This window comes from Topomyia yanbarensis, chromosome 1 (assembly GCF_030247195.1).
Source record: "Topomyia yanbarensis strain Yona2022 chromosome 1, ASM3024719v1, whole genome shotgun sequence".
Taxonomy (NCBI): domain Eukaryota; kingdom Metazoa; phylum Arthropoda; class Insecta; order Diptera; family Culicidae; genus Topomyia; species Topomyia yanbarensis.
In genome coordinates this window covers 68,794,678-68,816,480 of record NC_080670.1, presented here as the reverse complement: position 1 = coordinate 68,816,480, position 21,803 = coordinate 68,794,678, and the positions used below count along the sequence as shown (strand labels likewise).

The window sequence follows — 21,803 nt, the reverse complement described above, 5'->3', positions numbered from 1 at the left end:
CGCACATCAAATGCCCCGTGGATTAGTTTCCTAGTGGGTCAAATAAACACTAAACAAACAAATACATGTCAGCTCGATTAGCATCAACCGGTGGATACGTGTTCCCTTACAATGTCATCAAATCAAATAACATTTCAAATTACATACGACAAAATATGTCTAATTCTAAATATAATAAAATAAAACCTACTCAATTATTTGTAATAAAATAAGATCAAGGAAATTAGTTACATAACCAAGATAGTTCATTTTCAAAGATAACACTGTTTATGGATCACTTTATAACATAGGTGATAAGGGACGAGGACGAAAATAGCTGTCCACCGCATTTTCATTCTATTGGCAACAATTTTCGAAAAACTGACAGCGATAAAAATACAGTATGAACAATACACTCCAAACTACTTATACCCAAATTTTCAAGAGAAAATACCCAATGGGTCATTGTCTACAGCGTTTTTTCCGTGATGCAATTTGATGTATTTCAAATTGGTGAACTCGATAACTCAAAAACTAATCAACGAATTGACTTGATTTTTTATGAGGATGTCCAATATGTGTAGCCTGTCGATCCAATATGTGTAGCCTGTCGATGAACCACAGAGTGAAATTTTTTTCTCCCTTTTATTTTGAAGAAAAATAAGCGAGATTTATATTAAAATATAAGATTTTTCGGTTTTCATGAAGCCAAACTTTTTTTCTTTTTTCTATTTTTTGTGGTTCATCGAGTAACTACAAGTATAAGCTTTACAAAACTTATTGAATTTCCTGTATCAAACAATTTTATCGAGAGTTATCGTGTTCGCCGCGGCGCCTCTCGACTTGGAAATGGATGGATGTCTACTCTTGGAACGCGCATATATATGGCTCTGTGTGACGGAAAATATTTTTTTTCGTGCACAATGAATATATAAAGCGATCCTAACATTACACAAAAGATTCATTGTTGCATTGCCTTCAAAATCGTTAAACAAAATAACTTTCGTTTTGAGCACTTTATACCAGACGCTCTCCTTAAGTTTTGAAATTGTTATAACTTTTTTTTCAAACTCGCAGCTAGTTACCGTCTTCGACAAAGATGTTAACAAAGGTTTGAACTATAGTTTATACGTAAAGGCAAAATAATTGATATTCCCATGTCAAATACCACACAAATTTTGAACGCAATTCGCAAACCCGGGAAACAACCAAATGCTCCTAAATTATGCACAGGCATTTGGAACAACAAAAGGAACTCAAAAAGTGTTGTTTCCGATAGTTTAAATCATTTTAAAGTTTTCCCGTACAACCGCGAGCCACTCTGTTGGACCACATTATTCAACCAAGTCAGAAATAATTTATCATGTAAGCTTGATTGTTTGTTCTTTGTTGGACCAAAGTTGGACGACGACCAACGGATCGTTCAATAGGCGTCGATTATTTGACGTGTGTTGGACGATGTTGAAACCATTTTTTAAGCTTTTCAGTGAGATGGTTTCCGCAGGAGCAGTGCTTGTAATTTTGTAAACAGCTGCAAGGGAAATTTGGATATAACATTCTTGTCTTGATGCATTATTGAAAACTGATAAAACAGATCAACTCAAACTTTTTTCGACTACCTTTTCAATGCAGTACTGGATAATTGTAAACAGGATAAAGTATTTGTATAGAACATCGGAACTTGAAACCTATTTCTACCATTATTTTGATAAAAATAATTTTGAAACTTTTTCAATACAAATGAGTTATTCTTCGAAAAATTATTTTTATGGAAAAGTAGTATAGAATGCGCTAGTAGTTTATATATGAGCTAGGAAAAAATAAGCACGAATATTGTAAGTTGCAAAAGAATGTTTGTAGAACTTACTATTGCGAGCAACTGTGCATACAATCTTAAATAATTCAAAAGTAATAGCTAGTTATTTGTGGATGATTCAAATATTTTTTAAGATATCTCGCAAAATATCATTACTGAGACATTAGTGTAATCTGAACAGATTTTTTAATCATAAATCATAACGATTTATAAGTCTATCCACCAGTTTGGAAAAAGCCATTCTAGAAAATTCAGCGCAGTAGCCAATATTGAAGATGCATTCACAAGATTGGTGCTTACTTCAGACCCTGTTTTAAACAATCTAGGAACACGGTAGAAAACTAAACAGATTATTATATTTTAATCAATCATTCGTGGACTGGATGGTTCCAGAATATAAATAAATGTGATGTCTGCAGCAGGGGATACTTAATTTATTCTATAGCAGCGCTTCTGGTAGTGAAATTTGGTCTGTTTTGACAGTAATTTGATTAGAGATACACGTGTTTCAGCAGCGAAAGTTGCGTCTCGGTACGCGCAATATTAAAAGAACAGTGCTAGAAAGAAAACGAAAAAAGAAAGTTTATGCACACTGCACAGCCACGTCGAAAACCTGGAGAGATCAATTTGAAATGTAGCAAAAAAGTTGTCAAGATATATTTCAGACAGATACCCGGGAAAAAAATTGGTGTGTTGTTCCCAGTAAATCTTGTTTTGCCATTTGCCGATAAACTCGCACGGAAACTTATGATTCTGTCAAGGAATTTGCAGCTGCTGATTCAAAGCCGAACTTTTCACAACCAACAAAATGAGGGACTAGGTCTATCAGCAAGAATGTCTGTAGAAATGTACACTGCCTACCACGGGCTGATTAAAATGCATAGGTCGAGTCAATTTCTTGCAAGAATAAGCAAGCTACCACTACAGCCGGGAGGTGTTACAGTGTTTTCGCGACAACTTCTTTCGGGAATAAAATGGAAGCAATTCCGTTGACGATAAAATATAGGAAACAATTTTTAGTCAGTCAAGTATATACATATAATGGGACCATTAATAAACTACGTAACGCAAAAATTGCCCAAAATTGAATCCCCCTTCCCCCATGTAACAAATTGTCACAAATTTCTTCAGCCGCCCTACCCTGTTACTTAACAAATTCCTAGAAAAAAAATTTTCTTCGGTGAAAACATGTTACGTAATGATCTAGCTAACTCCCACTCCCCCCTATGTGGCAACATGTCACAACTTGTTATACCTCCCCCCCCCCTAAAAGCGTTACGTAATTTATGAATGGTCCATAAATATATCATGTAATAATTTGTAGAGCAATTAATCGTCCTACAATTACAATTATGAGCTAATATAAAACTCTTTCCCTTAGTAGTACCAAGTTCACATTTAGAATTCAAACAAACCGTTTAAAAGATTTTGCAACGTCATGACATATGTGTCAGGGGCGTACAAAATGACATGGATTTTTTGACCATGATGGAAACCATTCGAATATTTTTTTTTAATTCGTTTATTTGACACGGCTCAATACGTTAGCTTAGAGAAGCCATCGGTCTTTTATATATTTACGATATGCAAAAAATAAAAAATGCAATACATTTTATTTTGAGCCTGTAGGATCCCGTGCGCGCAACTTGCTATTGCGAGCGGAGATCTTTTTTCGCGTCGGGAAGATGTTCCTTCTTTCGTCAACTTCAGGGTTAGCCACGTCTCTCTCGTTGTCGTTTACGCCCGTATCATCATCTTGATTACTGCCTTGATACTCGCGATCAGATGTTCTTCCTGGCTTCTTGCCCTTGTGGGTCACGAATGTGAACACTCCACCCTTGGTGGTAGCTTCTTCACTGGTGGTATTAGTTGTTACGTTCGAATTGCTTAACGCAGCGTTTGCAGTTGTCATTATTGCCTTAACTGCAGCCACAAATTTGGCAACCGATTGTGGTTCAGGTAAAGATATTGGGGCTTGGGTGTTGGCATTTTTTTCTGCAACTGAGCTTTCCTTAGCAGTTTCTGGGCAGGGTTGTCCGTAGTGCGCCGTTTGTTCACAGAATTGGCACGTTTTAGTTTGTCCTTGATATGTACAAAGAGTTCGCTGTGTAATGGTATGACCCCCTTCTGTTTTGTACTGCAGGGTAAGGTAAGAGGAAATGGGTTGGTCTACCCGCATTCTCACCACAAAGACACCATTTGAAATACCTGGGAAGTAGTTTCTCCATGTGTCCTCCGTAATAGATTCCACTGCTCCGAAATACGACATAAATCCTTTAATTGCCACTTTGGAGATAAATCGTGTAATTTAACTTCTATATTTCCATTATCCATGTATATAGGGATCTTGATTTCAGCGTTGTCACAAACAAGCACGTGTTTTAAGTTGTTCTGCGAAATGAATCTTTTCGCCTGGGCGAATTTGTTGAAGGTTATCAGCACCGCATGCCTGACGTGCTCAAGCTGTATGGAGATGACTTCCGAAAACCGAAGCTGCATTTTCACCTTCAGCAGATGTTCCACATCACGAATACTTGGTCTTATGCGAAAAGACCTGAAGTCAATGGCCACTGTGTTAGGCAGAATAATCACGTTTTGTTGATGAGACTCAGTCATCATGATAGATCACGCAAGAATAAAATTAACGGGATCCTTTGTTCTTCAGACAATGCATACAAATAACTGTTTTCTTTTCGTTCGCTTTGCACTGGCTCGGATAGAAGCAGGAGCACACTGAGTATCGTGACCGATGTGTTTGATGGTTGCAAATAGACTGGACTATTCGAATATGTTTTGTGTTATTCTTTTAAATACATATCTCTTCAAAATTTGCAACGGATTTTATTCACATACTCATAATGACAGACAATTGTGTACATGATAAGCTCATTTAATGACGCGTTGATAGGTTTGTTTCAAATTTTATGTCATGAAGCATGAAGAGATATTATTTCAGTTCACAATTTTGCAGGTGCTGCAGTTTTGCTGCCGATGATTCTAAAAACCATACGCTCATGCGCTGACCCAAGCAAAAGAGAAAATTGAGTTCAGTGACCAAACTAAGTTTACTAATAGGGTTCGTTAGGGTATTTACCGCACCCGCACCGCAAAATCTGCGGTGCGGTGAGACGCTTTTTCCCGCAAATGCGGTACGGGAAAGAGCTTTACCGCGCGGTTTTACCGCAACCGCTCCGCGAAAAAATTATTGATAAAGTGATAATTTTGGTTATTCTAAATTTATAAACAGACTGCTATTACGAAGGAAAATCTAGCTGTGTCCGAAATATTTTGACGCTATTATTTTTACGACATATTTTCGAAACTAGTTATTTTATACTTCTAAGAAAAACTTCACAAACTAACCATGTCAAATACATAAAATGCAAGATCCAAATAGAGACAAAACTATTAGATAATTTAAAAACAATAAATTTGTACTCTTAAATCCAATTTAAAAGTGCATCACTTCTCCTGATTTCTGTTGGAAATCGTTGAATTATGAATCGTTTCCGATATCAGTTTTTCAACTCTGAATTTTGATTAATTTAAAGAAATTAGAGATGAACTAATTATGCTGGAATTTAAACACAACCCAAAGAATATAATTATCTTCATCAAACCAAACGAATTTGGAGTCATTGGCAGAAAAAGATACAAATGTGTGAAAAGCGTCCAAAATTAGGAGAGGTCCAAATTAGGCTGATTATTCTATCATTCGTTCATCCACATCGTTTTCTATCTTCTTTGATTGCTGTGTAAATTCAATGTGAATTTTTCTGCAGTCAATTTTATTGGACTCTTTCTCAAAAAGTATGCTACATAACTTTTTTTCGCGAACTTCCATTCAAATTTACGATAGTTTTCTACCAAATTAAGACGTAATATTTTTCAGTTAACCCTCCAGCACTCACGCGAATGGCACTCCGAATGAGCAGCCGCTGGTGCTGAAAGAAGATTTCGCTGGAGTTTCGGAAGGTGTTTCACAAAATACAACGGCGCGTGTGCTGGAGGGTTAAGATTCCCTAGCAGAGTCTGATAACAAATTGAGAACTAAATTTGATGTTGTGATGTAGTAGGGAATGATTGCTCAGGTTGTTATCATTTTGGTCGTTTTAACGGTTAAAAGATCAAAATCGAAAGCAGAAAAATTGCACTATGACATCAAACAGAAAACTATTTATGCTATCAGTGAAAGCAAATAGAAAACTCATTGAGGTGGTGAAATATTTCATTTATAACAAAATAAGTAATCAATTTGATGTTTGTCAAAGAAATAGAAACAAACATTTTTTTTTCTGAAAATGCAAGCACATCAAAATGAGATCAAAATATGATGTCGTATACTGTTAAACTGATATCAAAATAAGATTTCAATTTGATGCTTAATATAAAAATATGTTGTCTATTTGTTGTAATTTTGATGTTGGACTTTGCTCGGGTATTTTGTAGCTTTTTTGAAGCTATTTTTGCCAAATACCACATCGTTTGACTCCCGTCCACTTTAATTGAAGTTTTTGCCATTGGCTCTTTGGGAAAATATTAGAGGAAAATACATTAAATGCTAGAACTTTCGAACTAGCCTTTAGAAAATTACACTTCATACATTTTAAAGGGAACAATCTTAGTTTTTGAATGAGAATACATATGTTTCTTGAAAAATCCGGAAGTTAGAGTTTTGGGATATTTTGTCCATAAAACCCCCTATTTTTAATAAAATTTCTGATGTATGTTACAAATCATACATTTTTTGCAGTTTTTCTAATGTTCAATAATCCTGTACCGGTTGAGACCGGACTCCTGATTAGATGTAATGTATAGAGCATTTTTTTTTGTCAAATATGGCGTCGTTCTGATTGATGAAATGCAATATGCTTTTATTTCACTGTATTGGAATATATGCGCTACTATATAGAAGTACTGGTATTCCGACATTAATTTTTTTTTGGTGAAATTCCTTTAAGAATGAAAGGTGGTTTTTACTACGTAAATGCGAAAATCATTTTCATATGTCAAAAGCCTTGAAAAATGTAATTTAAAGAAAAAAAAATACTTCATTTCTTATTACATTTTTATTCCATTTTTTCAATTAACTGAAGGGTTGCTAAAATAAAAGTATTCCTATTACTGCAGTAGAACGTTTTTGAATGTATAATGTTTGCCTTAAAATATACGGAATTTTTTTAATAGGAAATGCAAAAGTTTTTTTCTTAAACATTACATTCTGAGGAGTCTCTTAAAGTTAAATTTCGTGTGAAAAATAATAACATTTTATTATATATGGTTATACAAATGAAGAATTTTTCAACACAATTCTTAAAAATATAAAAATTTTACCGCATTTACCGCATTACCGCGCGGTGCGGTGCGGTAATTAAAGTGCGGTTGCAGTAAGCGGTGCGGTTTTATTATTTTTTTGCGGTTGCGGTGCGGACAATCCATTTACCGCCCACATCCGCACCGCGACGAACCCTATTTACTAACTAGGAAGATGAGTCTTTCATGTCTCCAGTAAAATCTATTTTCGGCGGACAATAAGTTTCCAATAAATTTTATCCATACAAAATATTTACGTTCATTTGTGAGTTTTTAGTTCCACAAATCGAAAAGCTTACCACATAAAATACTGTAACAAATGTAACATATGTGAATTTTAATTTACTTTTCATGGGAACGGGGAAACATCAAATAAATTATTTTCTCTAATCAATGGATTTTGATGCCGGTTAACAATCTCTGCTAAATACTACGTCGCACAACTATTGACACTAAACACCTCCCCCCGCTGGACGCAATTCGATATGACACCTCCCCTAAAGGCTACATCATTTGGACATGGCCCCTCAAGGCAATTCGTCGAACTGAATAATTTTCTATTTCCAGACAATACTCCGCAAACGTTAATGGGCCAGTTCATGGAAGCGCTTAATAATCAGACAAACATAGACGACATCAACATTAACTTGGAATCGTTCCCGGGTGGACTAGAGTGCAACGTTGATGAGGTAAGCGCAAATGTTTAGCCTAATTGGCCAGTAGCACTTGAAGTTATTAGATGCAATAACTCCTATAACGTCTACAGGTGATAAAACACGAGCTTAGCATGGAGGGATCGCTGGATTTCAACTTCCCAATGTCAAACCACAGCACCTACACGCCGACCAACAGTTCCAATTCGCAGGATTCGACAATCAGTGCAATAGCCGCTACACCTAATCAAGCGACTGCGCCGCTTCCCCATGGCCAATACACGGCACGGACAAGCGTCACGCCACCGTCCTGGGTACACTGAGGGTGGCTGTGAATTGGAGCGCATATGATGGTGAGTCAATTGAACATTCCATATTGCTTTTGCTTTATTTGGGTAGTAAGCGCAAGCAAGAGTGTCTGTGATTTGATAGTATTTTACATTTCACCTCTTGAAATATTTTTAACCTAATGTTTCAAGTTTATACGGTGTTATTTCGACCGACCGACCGATAGTGGCTATCCAGTGCGTTCTGTACACTACGCCATGACTGACTGACGCCAAAAAGTCAATCAGCAAATTATTTCCAACTTGAACTTTTTCGTCTTTCACCACAGCTAGCTTTTCCGCACTTTGTTGTCATGGTCATTTTTCTTCCGGCGCTACCCTCTTACAGCGGTTACTTTCGTCGCTGCTCTGGAATGCCACCTCTTGACAGCTCATCTTGAGCACAAATTCCATGGATGTATGCCGCAGATCCTGAAAGTGGCTGATTTGGTTTTTGTTGGTTAGGTGTGGGGGAAGCATAACTTTTATCCACAAGTCAAGCGCGAAACTTTTTTCCGCATTTTTCATGTTCCTTCACCTAGCTGTGACGGTAGACGAGGGCGCCAAAGCCAAGACGAAGAAGCACACTTTGAATGGCATCCAAAAAAAATGCTGTTATACAGTGCACAGTGGCGGATTTCCCTAAAAACCTGGCCAAAAGTCGAAAATGGTTTTGATTGATCTGCAAAGGTGTATACCATGGTTTTTTGGGGCGCAGATTACGATTTTGATGTCAGATTTTCAAAATTCAAAATGGCGCATGCAAAATGGCCGACATTTTAATCTAAATATAAGTAAATTTTCACGAATGAAGATTTAATGGCTCCAGTGTATGCCAATAACGTTTATAATGTATCGAATTTTAAATAGTGTGTTAGAAAAATGTTAGCTAAATGATAGAAATTGTTGATTTGCGTGCATTAAGAGGATTGGGTGTCTAGATAATGTAGCTATTATGAGAATTGATGTTATTAGTCATTTCAAACTATGTATTTTGAAATATTATGTAACATAGTTACAAAACTTTTAAACTCTCTGTACGATTATTTTTCAATTGCTGTTGCATATATTTCTCAAAGAACGAAAAATATTATTTTCTAATTTACAGAAAATAAGCCGATTCTGCGACGAAATGCATGGAGTGAAAATTGACAACAAGTTTGCATGCAAATTGCAGTAACTAAAAATAAATATGAGAAAAATACGAAAATAAGTGAAATTCACTAAGATTGATAGTTTTATTTAAATTAATTTTGATCGAGGATTTGTCCAAAGTACATTATTATACGATGAAACATTTAAATTCTTGCGTTATACTTGGTCAGAACATGCTAGTACTGCTTCCTGTTATAGTTTTGAGCAACCACGTTTTATTGTCATGCTTGCTGACATGCTACGACTGTTAACCTTCTCACAAACAAATTCGACAAACTGGAGTGTACGCCAAAGTGAGCTCTTTGGCCAAATAACGGCCGGAGATCCCAGTATTCTTTTGCACTACTCTAATCTTTTCGCTTGTAGTATCCTGTCATATATTCCACCTTTAGATTTGTTTTGTTTTGCATGATCAAAGGTCATAATTCCCCGATAACGTTTAATCATGGCATCCATAATCGATTTTTGATATTTGGAAGCTTTGGCGATTACTTCTGTTGACCTCGTTGGATTTCAATATGAACGACCAAAATTATTTACGTCTTTTGCGTTCCACTTTTGATAACTTTTGAACATGTTTATGAATCTCGATGAAATTTTCACCACTAAATACCCAATTCTTTCTGATCAAAATGCAGTATTGTGCGACTCGCTATGACAACCGGAGGTGCAGTAGTAATTAAAAGTACGAGTCCAAATTTTAATCTAAAAATCTTATAATCCATCTCCGTCTCCACTTAATCAAAGATTACTCAAAAACGGGCAAATTCGGGCAAGAATTCTATTATGTTCCAAATAGAGAATCGTTCAAGGAACACAAATTGCCTTAAAACATAGTGGACATACGTGGACAAAAAAAGTATTTCAATAATTTAGCAAAAATGTCTGTTGAAACCGTCTGTTACAAAAGCGTGAAAGTTATTGACATTTTCTATAGACAAACAAGATAATATGTTTTGACATCAGTACATATAATTAAAGTACATACCGTCAGCATAACTTTCCATTATTACACGTTTGAAATCGACACTTTTATCAAAATCTAGCTACACTTGAATAATACTGATATTTCGGGCGCTCGATGAAAAATATGAGCAAAGCGCGATGGTTTAAACTGTTTGGATGTGTCAACACCTCAAATATGAAAATTTCGGAGTGTTTCACTTAAAATAGCATGCGGCAGCACCATCTGAAGGACAATATATGTACTAGACCCCAAAGTACTACCATGCAATTTTCGACTTTTGGCCAGGTTTTTAGCCAAATCCGCCACTGTGCAGTGGTAGAAAGCAGGACGGTACCTATACCGGGAAGCAGAAAAATATTTAACAAGATTTCATCAATGTTCTGGGGGACCATTCGAACCCTTGTTTCACGAGCATTTTCGTTCTGATTAATCAAGACCGGTTACTCCTTTGAGGAATGCTTCAATCTAGTGCGTGGAATATTCTATACCTTATTGATGGATGATGCTTTCCTTCTTCTCTGCCTTCTGCTGCTGCACAGCGGACTAGTCCTATCGCCAGGGATTGTTCTTGTATAGGACGATGATGAAAAAACACGATACATCAACTTTTCTTGTAGTCTTAATAAGAACAGGTAGGCGTTGTACTTAGTTCATGTACTGAGCATAGCTCATGTGGTTCGTTTAAGTCGGTAGCATAACTATGAGGTCATTACCGTTTTATTCCTCACGTTATGGTTAAACGCAGTGGTTGAAGGTTGAGCGATTAAATTATTTCAGTGTGTTTGCGGTCACAGGTGGAACTAAAATTTACTAACCAAAACGTGTCTCGTATTATTTATTATAATTCTTCTGAACATGCTATTGAGCTGAACCTAACCATTTTCACATACAGTGATAATACATGCATATAATGTCACCTAGCGGCGAAAATGGGAGCTAGTGGGTTTTCTCCATGTAAATTTCCGAAATATCTCATACAAATTTCAGGCACGTTGGTCCGATAGCGAGACTTGTCCGATTTACATCAAATTTGGAGCAAGTACTCCTGGTGGGACTAGGAATCCGCTCAGGCATGGGCGTTTTTCGTGTAACTCTACTGTACACTATGTAGGTTTGCTGACTCTTTTCTCTTCTGCGTGCCAAAAAATTGCAAATCCTTCTATTCGAAGCAGTTCACCAATTGTAATATTGTTGGTCATATCCGTCATTGTTTATTTTAATTTTGGATATTTAGGCTCGGTTTGAAATTGGAGTATGGCATAAAATGTTGTAGAATCTTAGTCTTTCTATGTATTAAATGCATTGATTTGAAACCATACGTTGTTAACGGGACATCGGAAAATACTGATTTTATATTTATACATTTAAACTGATTAATAGCGACTTTTAATATAAAAAGACTTGCACTATTGTACATGGATCATAAGTTGCGGAGAATAAAATTTAGAAATCTCTCTAGTTTCTATCAGAATTCCAGCGTAAGTGCTATCGACTAAAATAATGAATATTCAGTTCTAGCCAAGCTAACACTTTTACTATTGGTTTAGTTTCCCAGGAGCCTGTAAAACAAAATAAAGACATCCTTATAACTGTGGGTTAGATAGGTGCAACTACCAACATGAACCCTAAAAATTACCTGCTGGTTCATATTTTTCATGCCACTCGCAAAATCTCCTGACAAGTACTATCATAGAGGGTATGGAAGATGCTGCAACACACTGTTTGCAAGAAAACATCTACCCGACCTTTTTGACACCCATCAAGTGGTGTAAAATCGCTCCCTACTGTATAAGAGAGCGGCAGCTATTCAACCAAAGCCACAAAGTCATAGTTGGGTGGAAGACTTTAGCGAAGGCAGAAACTCACAAAAAATAAGAAGCACTAGATTGCATGAAGTTGATGAGGCGTTGAAAGCCAGCAGCTTTTAGCTGTGCGGCCGGCGGAGTGTTTTCATCTAGGGCTCCAACGCTTCGCGCTCATTTGCTAAAGCATAATTTCTTGCATAATTTATACTAATCGCCTGATCTGTATCCTTCCACTCCGTTGCTTTCCACTGCATCCTTGGAAAGATCAATCAACTCGGCGGGGGTGAATTGGATTTTCTTTGCCTCGCCACAAGGCGTCCAGCAGCCAAAAACAGACGTCCGTCGTGTAAAGGAGGAGTGTGAACTACCAACCAGGGGATGCAGATGAAGTATGTTAAAATTGTGAGGTTTTTGCTCTTTCCGAAACGACGAATACTTTTCACATTGCACGTTTCATTATTGTGCCTATTTATGAACGTGTGTTTGATTAAAGTTATAAGAAGTTACGTATTGCATACGCAGAGCTAAAGCTGGGGATAGGGTAAACAGAGCAATCGCAGGAACGAATATCAATTGGCATATTCGTGGGTCATAATTATCTATTGATTGCCAAACAGCTTCTTTATTTACCTACTTCCAACCATTTTACCTGATTCTTTTGAAACCGTTAGTGAGGGCAAAAAGAAAATCAAAGCGGAACTCTAGGTTTTGGAACTTGACCATCTGTTTCGATAATCTTCGCAGTGGTTCATGCTTACACAATTTATTGATTTATTTATTCGTCAATCGATCGTAAACATTACATTAGACTTTTTTTCTTTTTTATGCTATGACATTGCAAAAAGCTGCAATACTTCAATTAAAATTTGTTCAGGGCGTGCTTACGTCAATAATTTTACAATGTCAATATAAACATGTCCGATCGATTGATGCTGTTTTTTTCTTTGCTTGGAAGTAATGATTCGGAGACTATAATCAGTCTAAACTCATTTGGGGCACATATGACAATGTCGCACCTCTAATCAACGTGCTTCGCTCTTACAAATCAACCGCTTGCGCTGCGCTATTGCATGGATTCAACTTCAACCATCTCACATATATTAATATCATTGAAAATCATTACGGGCGTATCCTGGACTTTGTCTTGCTGAATGAGACAGACCTAGCCGACTGTCAGATCCACGAACCTGCTGAATCTATTTCAGTGAGTGATGCAAATTATCCTCAGTTATTATCAGTCTGCCGAAACCTGGTATTTTTGAGGATATCCCGAATGACTTAGGTCTAGTCTTTCGCCGAGCTGATTTCTTGGGACTCGCACTCCTTCATACAGATTGGCATTCACTTGAGCATACGGAAGATATTGGGTCGTTGGATATTTCACTGCCGCGATTAATGCCATCATGGCGAATAGTTCCTCTGCGTAGGCCAGCTCGCAAGCCACCGTGGGGTAATACACATCTACGACATCTTAAATTACTCAGATCTAAGGCACTTCGATTGTATTGCCGTACACGCTGTCCTTTCGCCAAATATTGTTTTGCGCTAATGAGTAATAATTATCGATCTTATAACCTTTTCTCGTGCAACTCCATTCAAACACAAGCAAACCGGCGAAATAATCCCCGACAGTTTTGGAAATTTTTGAACTCCAAGCGGAAGGAAACCGGATTACCTGCTGATATGTTTTTGAAGGAGTAGACTGTTTGTCTGGTTTCGGCAAAGAGTGACCTATTCGCCATTCACTTTAAAAGCGCATTCAAAGAAACTATTTCATCTGCTGATCAAATTGTGCCTGCTTATAGAGATACTCCATTAAATATTTGTCCTTTGAGAAGTTTCACCTTACAGATCGGTAGGGTTTAGCAACAATCAGGAAGTTAAAATATTCACTAGTCACTTCTGGTCTTGATGTGTCTCAATAAAGGCGCGGATACATTAACTTTACCGTTGAACAGTTCCTTCAGGCAGTGTCGTTATCCTTCCAGCTGGAAAAGATCACACTGGTACTCAAATCGGCACTGTATATACCGACTTGAAATAGGCATTTAACAGAGTGGATCACGCAATATTTCTGGAACGGTTGAAGTTGAATGTCTTCTGATCTGGCTCGTTGGCCTGAATCGTGTCTGAGAGAACGAACAGTTGTAGTAAAAATTGTATGTGTGTTCTTTGCTGCTTTTTAGAACAACTCGGGTGTTCCTCAAGGAAGGAATTTAAGCCCACTCTTATTCACATTCTTCATCAATGATTGCCATATTTTCTATGCTGATGACGTTAAATTAATCATGATTGTCAAGTGCATCAGGAATTGTTTAGCTTTAGAACAGCACTTGGACACTTTCAATGACTGGTGTTCCCTAGCCTCGCTTACAATTAGCATTCACAAGTGTAGTGTAATATCGTATCATCGCAAGCACACGCTAAGATTCTTCTAGGAAAGTTTGATACGTCGGAGTTATGAGGTCTATCTCACATCTGGCCTGTGTTACGCCAAAGTGCAATTTCGAGACACATGCTATTTATTTTTGAAAACACAAATAGAAAACAAAAGCAAATAAATGTTTCTTAAGATGCTTTGTTAATCGTAAGTTATCTAAAAATGCATTTTAACATAAAACATGCTAGAAAAAAAATATGGCGTTCAATTCGGTATAGCTCAACACAGGCCATCTATGCACTCGAACGTGCTCTCTGTCAGCGAAGTTTTTTGCTGTTGGAACATAGGAACTCCCTGTATGGTGGCCATGATCCGATTCGCTTCATATCTGCCTCATTCACCGAAGTGTTTTTGAATTTCGATTTCAACGTGTCTTCCACTACCTCCAACAACCGGCTATCAAGGAGTTACATACCTTTTTGTCAGAAAAATTTCAAGAATGTTTGAATTTATGTAAAGGCATATAGTAATAATTTTATTACATCTAAGTTATAGTATTTTGATAGTACATTTTTCAGTGAAAAAATAAACATTAGTTTATAAAAATATATTAATAATAATTACTATTTTATTTGCATCACCAACTTATAGGGCTTAGAGTATTTTTTCCAAAATCGAGCTAATTTTATTGTCCATAGTAAATTCGCCATTTTTTTTCAAAAAGCTCTCCATCAATCTGAACTTTTTCACTTCATCTCAGCAAAAAGCATTAAAAAGTGTTACCAAACTCCTAATAAATAGATTTTATTAGTTTTGAAACAGTTATCACTTCATATTCCTTCTTTATTAACGAAACGAAAAGGTGGCAATATAGTTGCCACCGCCTTATAAATGGGTGAAATTTGCCGAAAATAGCCAACAACAACGATGCATTAGACCACATATCTATTGTTTTATGGTTGATTGTAAGGTAAATTGTTTTGTAAATTTTTATTAGAGTTGTACTGTAACTAGTTGATCGAGAAGTCTGTTGGAAAATAAGTCGAATATTCCACAAGTCTTGCTTTTCTTTATTCAAAGTAAATCAATTTTATGCATTTGCGAATGACTTTTTAAAACCAAAAATAAACAGCGCTGTGTTTTCAATCGCAGATACGCTCATTCCACTACCCCCACTCAATTCTGGACGTTGTCTTGGCAGCTCGAATCGCTTGCAGCGTTCCACTACCATCTCTTATTTTCATTTATTTTTAAATGAAGGCTGTTGAAGATTATGCGTGTACGGTAGCTGCCATATACAAAAGAGCTCTTTCTATTTCACAGTCAGATACCTAATAAAGTAGAGTTTCTTAACGCGTATTCAGCGAGTATGCAAATTGCTTTGAATTTTTAATGAAAAGTTCTCGTGTGTCATCCAGCAGTCAAGCAAATACAAAGAATTAAAATTAATTTGGCATACTTGCAAACCAATTGAATGGGGAATCAGCTCGTAGAAAACTTCAAAGAAAAACGCAAAAAAAAGCTTCCAGGTATCCCGGGATAGCAGGCTTTTTGGTATCGTTGGTGGTTCAATTCACTCCCCTCCTAAGTGGCGGCGGATCGCGGTCTAACGTCTTCGTTATAATTGAACAGCTGATTACCGTAAGCCCAACGGGATTAAGTAATACGAGCTGTAAATAATGAGTACTAATTTTTCGGGGACCTTTTCAATTTGCCTTATCCTTCCTTTGTCGGTACATGCAGTGGAATTTGTCCCACAAAACCTGAATTCTCTAGGAATGGCAATGATAATAAGGTAATAAAATAAGAAGTAAAATCAAAAACGTCCTTTTTATCGCTTAGTAGTTCTTTTGTGGGCCCCTATATGGCCTGGACGTCGCTTACCAGAATAGAGCCGCCAATGCCTCAAACGAGCAAATTTGTAAATAGCTTCTGGTGAAAGCAGTCAAAGCAGCAAGGCGGAAGAGAGTTTTATTACACAATTCACTTGTTGATGCCCACATTCAACAGAGAGTAGCACTGCTATGCTGAGTATGCTGTACAAGCAGCAAATTGAGACTTTTCACAGCCACTCTTCCTTTTTTACTGGGGCAAATAAAAGTGCCCTTGGAGCCAGCGGAACTGCCATCACCAGGGGAAACCATCGTTCGGTTCGTTCCTAGAACCGACTAAAGATTCAGCACAACACGAAACACCCAATTCGTTATGCTGTGTTAGTTCAAGTGTACTTGTACAACTTGTGTACTCACTTGTAAACGAGCGTTTAGGCGAATGGTGAAACGTTTGGGTATTGTTTAGCCAAACCTTTTGCAATCTTTGGATAATGTTTTAATGAGTTTAGAGGTTTGTAGCATTTTCATAGATTCTAAGCCACTTGTGTATACTTAGCTGAAATAAGATTATAGCTGTAATTGATCCACGCAGCCTGAGTTTTAGTTATGGAATTCGTTTTTGGCTGTAAAAATACTTCGCCTTGAGCAATGACAGGCTTCGGAAATATGTTGTACTAGATGAGCAATCAGCAAATGCCTAGCAAGGCTTGGATTGGGAATCCTCAAATTAACGAAAAATACAAATTCGTATTGTCCAGGATGCTTTAATGACTGACTGTGTGAGGCTTGGAATAGAATAATTTATTTAATAGTGATAATGCAACGGTCACTGAAGGATATCTTCCAAATTTGGAATATAATCTTTTCAATTATTCCAGTAGAATGTAAAAAGCTGAAATTGTATTCAAAGGATATTAATATGTTAATAATGAGAATTACTGAATACGAAAATATTGATTGACGAGCTATAAGGGGTGTACGAACTAAAACTGCATCACAAGAAAAATCACCAATTACACCGATTGTTTTCAAACATTAAAGGAATAAAAAGATACATATTATTAAACATTTCATGCGTTCGTTTTATTTAATTTCGTAGACATAGCCAAATGCTTCCTCTAAAAATTGCTTCCTCTAAAAAGTGCTTCCTCTAAAATTGCTCAACAGGTTTTATACAACGTTTGGATGCACTTGTTTTTATGTGGAAATCCATTTTTTCCTCATTTCTGCTTCCAATTTTACTGCCTTGAGATACTTTTGGAGCGCTTGCTTTATGATGGCCCAGTATTTCTCAAATGGCCGCAATTCCGGTGCGTTCGGGAAATTTGTATCCTTTGGCACGAAATTTACCTTTTTTAGCCTTGTACTTCTAGAATGAGGCTAAACCAGGCTAGGAAAGCCTAGGGTCATCGTGAGAAAGCTCCGTGCACGTGATTTCCGCACTGTTCTGCCGTTCATTGAGATTCGGCACTTTGTACATGTAGCCAAACCAAGCTAAGCGCCATAATTTTTTAATAGTATTTTTTCATGGCATTTTTAAAAAACTTATCATTAACATAGCAAGTAATTTTCGATTACTATTCGTGTTCCTAAAAATAAATAGATGTGGGCTTTGTTGGATTTGTTTACAAAATTTTCACTAAGAAACCAATTATTTTTAAGCATTGTGGATCTCTGCTGAATAAATTTTCTTATATAGCTTAACCTTTATTGAATTGGTCCAGGAGCCTTTCGGTGATACTACGCTACCAGATTTACTATTTTGGCGAATTTTCTCAAAAACTCGTTTTAGGGGTTAGATATTTTTACAAAGAATCTGTATGCAAAGTTTGAAAGAAATCGGTTAAGTAGTTTTTGAATGGCAGGTAACACCGCAAATCGTATTTTTCCAAAGACGTTCTACAAAAACCTTCTTCACCGAGTCGTTTGTCGATATTTTTGAATAGAAAAATTAAAAAATGTTATTGAAATGATACATTATAATGTACGAAAGTTTTGATCAATTCGCTTCATGCAAAAAAAAATTCTAAAAAAATTCTTCGCTCTAAAAAATTTCGCCAAAAAAAATTTTTTTACTCTGAAACCCTTCCCCCTCCCCCCTTAAGAAAACTATGTGTGCTTGAGATATGAGCACCCAAACTTGTGTTATAAAGTCATCAGAATATATTTAATGCATTTTTACGTTTCTTATAGAAAAACTAAAAAGCACATTTAAGTTTAATACATTGTTGTAACACACCGTTCATGGACGCCCCTACATACTGCTGTGATTTCGGTTCTACCATCGTTATCATAGGCGAACACAAAGTATGCGTGTATGTGCTATAAATTTACCATTATTATATTAGGGATTAAATGTAAATGTTTCTTAAGATAAAAAATAAAAATCCTTAGTGCTAGTCAATCCTCCGCCTTGAGCCGATGGTCCGTCATAATCATATTTTGTATAATGTATTTACGTGCGGTTTCCGAGAGCATTCTGCCGCTAACTGTCCGTGGACCTCTGAAACCTCATTCAGGCGATTTGGTATAGGATGTTATGTTTCGCATTTCCTTTTCCTTCAAAAAAGCACAATCGCTGGCACTATCATAATGCATTAGTAAGTAAAAAAGTAAAATGACTTATGTGCACTATTCTGCAAAATGTTTATAAAGGTTTCATCTATAAAATCCAAAGTTTCGAGTGAAAGGTGTCAAAAGTGACATCCAAAATGGAGGCTCCAGCAAAAGCTGTTTTGAAAACCGAACTCATCTGCGAGCACGATACAAGTCGCTATTCGTCGTTTATAAGCAGAAAACTAAAACGGTCTTAAAGATTACATTTCATAGAGGCGACCAACCTAAAAAACAAGAGAAAATTCGTTATAGAAACAAATTAGCGGCCACTTGAAAATAAAGTATCGTTTTTTCGCATGATTTTTTTACTTTGGCCGGCTGTAAAAAATCGTTAATGATCAAAATATTGCGATTTGGTATGTAGGTAGTCTTTTAGACGGGAAGAACGCGAAGTTGATTGGTTGAATGGTTTAAAAACGAGAATGCCCAGATTCTAAAAACCAGTAGACAAATGAAATAAACTTGATTGTGTAGTTTATTTATTGTACTAATACTGAGTATTGAAGATACAGATTTGTAATCTTAAGCAAAGTTGTTCATAAAAAGTAGCTCAACAACATTGCGGAACATATGATCTCATTATCTATACATTTGAAAAACTAAGAAAAAATATCTGAAACTGAATGTACTAGACCAAAGAAAAAGTCTTGAGATACTTGGGAATCTTCATTCATAGATGGGCGAACATTAATAGTCTGCAAATCTATCTCTGAAGTATAACACTTTTTGATACATTCAATGAGCGCAAAATATGGGAACAATACATCATGGTATATTTTTATTCTTGTTGGTTCATACTATCATTAGATTTTTGGGGGTTTTCACTCCTAATAGTATCGACGAAAAAATTCGTTGAAATACATTTTAACGTGTAATGTTCATATTCTGTAAATTTAGTGAAATTGCTTTGTAAGATTTGGTTAATTTGGAGAGCTTTTTTCTATAAATTGGCAAACTTAGAAACGTCGCAGTGAGCGTCATGGTTTCGAGAGTGCCTGATATTAACCGGGATTCTAAATTAGGGCAGGGAACTTACCACAAAATGTGTCTACCTCTTTTAGATAATACTTCGGTTATCTTCGGTGTTTTGGCCTGATTTACCATCGTATCGTTATGCAAAATCAGTTCTAGTGTGTTATAGAGTCATCAAGGTAATCAATACAATTCAATACACCAAACTACCCGGAAGTTTCAAGATACTGGGCAATTACGAAGCAAGAAATGAAATGAAAATGTAATGAATGAAGAAGAAAGCTGGAAGAGAAGTTACAGATATCACTGTGTACAAGCCAGTCAAAACTAATTTCAAACATTACATATCAGAAACTGAATCTTTTTCTTAGTAACGACTAATTTTTGGCCACGGTTTTCTACGTAGTGTAATAGTTTTGTGGACGGTAGTTCTCAAACCAAAAAATATCCAATATGCTAGAAGTATACATTATATAGAATACATCAATCGGACTGGGCTAATTGAAATCATAAGTGAATATTTTGAGGGTTCGTTTGTCTGACACATTTGACCATGCATTATAATAAGGTTGACATAACACTATAACAATGTACGAAGGCTACATAAAAACAAGTCAATTCAATTCAACTTTCAAATTCATATCTTTATTACTATTTCAACATGAAGAAGTTTATAAGCGTATATATTTCACAAAAAATAATCGATAGTTTTGAAGTACATGTGTGTGCTATTCTTGACATATTGAACGTGAGTAGTACCGTAAACCGGGGTGACTTTGATCATCGGGGTGACTTTGATCACTCGAAACTTTTTTCGTAGATCGCTTATTAAATCAGAATAGTCTACCGAATCATTTTAGTTTCAAATGATATTTACTCTAAACTTATGAAATACTGGTTTGTTATACTTTTTGAGTATTTTGTTCGGTTTTTGGGTACAAAAACTACAAAAAACCGAAATTTGACTTTACCTTATTTTTACGAAGCTTCATAAAGTCTCTAGTTTTTATAAAACAAATAAATCTCAGATTTGAGCAAGAGTAATAAATTACAAGCGAGATTTTATTTTTCTTTAGAGTGGGATGTACCAAATTTATTTTTAAGAGTTTGTTTATTTTAAATACAATTTTTTGTGAAACTAGTTGGCAATTATTTCAAATTTTTTTAAGCTAAAGCGCGCAACTTTTTTTATTGTTCAATATTCCAACGTGTTAAAATGGATGAAACATTTGGTACATTGATAAAGCACTGAAATATAACAATTTTAGCAGTTTTAAAGGTTTTCAGAATCTTTTATTTTAGTTGGACACAAATTATACGAATTTTGGTTACTCGAATTTTACAGTACATTGAATACTTTGTATAATACTAATTAACATCTTATTAACAATTAGTATCTTTCCAGAATTAGTTTAAACAAACATTTGAATGAAAAACATTGACATCAATAACTTAATGTGGGTGAACATGCAGGTTATCAAAGTCACCCCGGAATACGAAAACGGACATCAATTTGAAATCATTTTTGGAAAAATAGCTGTAAGCGGACAATTTTAGGTAAAACCATCCAATCTTGTTCTCCTTACATCAGTACATGGTTTAAAAATATTAAACTTGAAAAAAATGTGTTGCGTCTAAAAATATGCAATGATTACTTCGAAAAGTGATCAATGTCACCCCGGTTTACGGTACCACATTCCTGCTGTGATGAAACTGGACAGAATGTGGCTTCAACCACATTTTTTTCGCAATCAAAATTCTACTTCGCTAACAGAAGGCTTTGAAATCAGTCAATATTGTGTTGGCGAATCCCCTTCAGATGATTTAGAATGGGGCCATCCATATACAACGTGGTCAATTTAGGGGAGGGTATCCCGATCAGAAACACATAACAGAAATATTTCAAAACTATATCTCGAATTGTTACTTGTTATAAATTTCTAAACCACTAACGAGACCTTATTTATAACACAATATGTTACAAAAATT

At 36.1% G+C, this 21,803-nt stretch overlaps 1 protein-coding gene across 6 annotated transcripts in view; it reads left to right on the top strand.

The window, feature by feature from the left end:
* Positions 1-21,803, top strand: part of LOC131677866 (forkhead box protein O) — a 226,973-nt gene that overhangs the window by 162,978 nt on the left and 42,192 nt on the right. For all 6 annotated transcript variants that reach the window (XM_058957942.1, XM_058957943.1, XM_058957944.1 and 3 more), the window contains exons 9-10: positions 7,676-7,797; positions 7,875-8,114. In XM_058957942.1, the coding sequence (XP_058813925.1) occupies positions 7,676-7,797; positions 7,875-8,084 (332 nt within the window). In that variant the 3' untranslated portion in view covers positions 8,085-8,114. The remainder of the gene's footprint in view (positions 1-7,675; positions 7,798-7,874; positions 8,115-21,803) is intronic.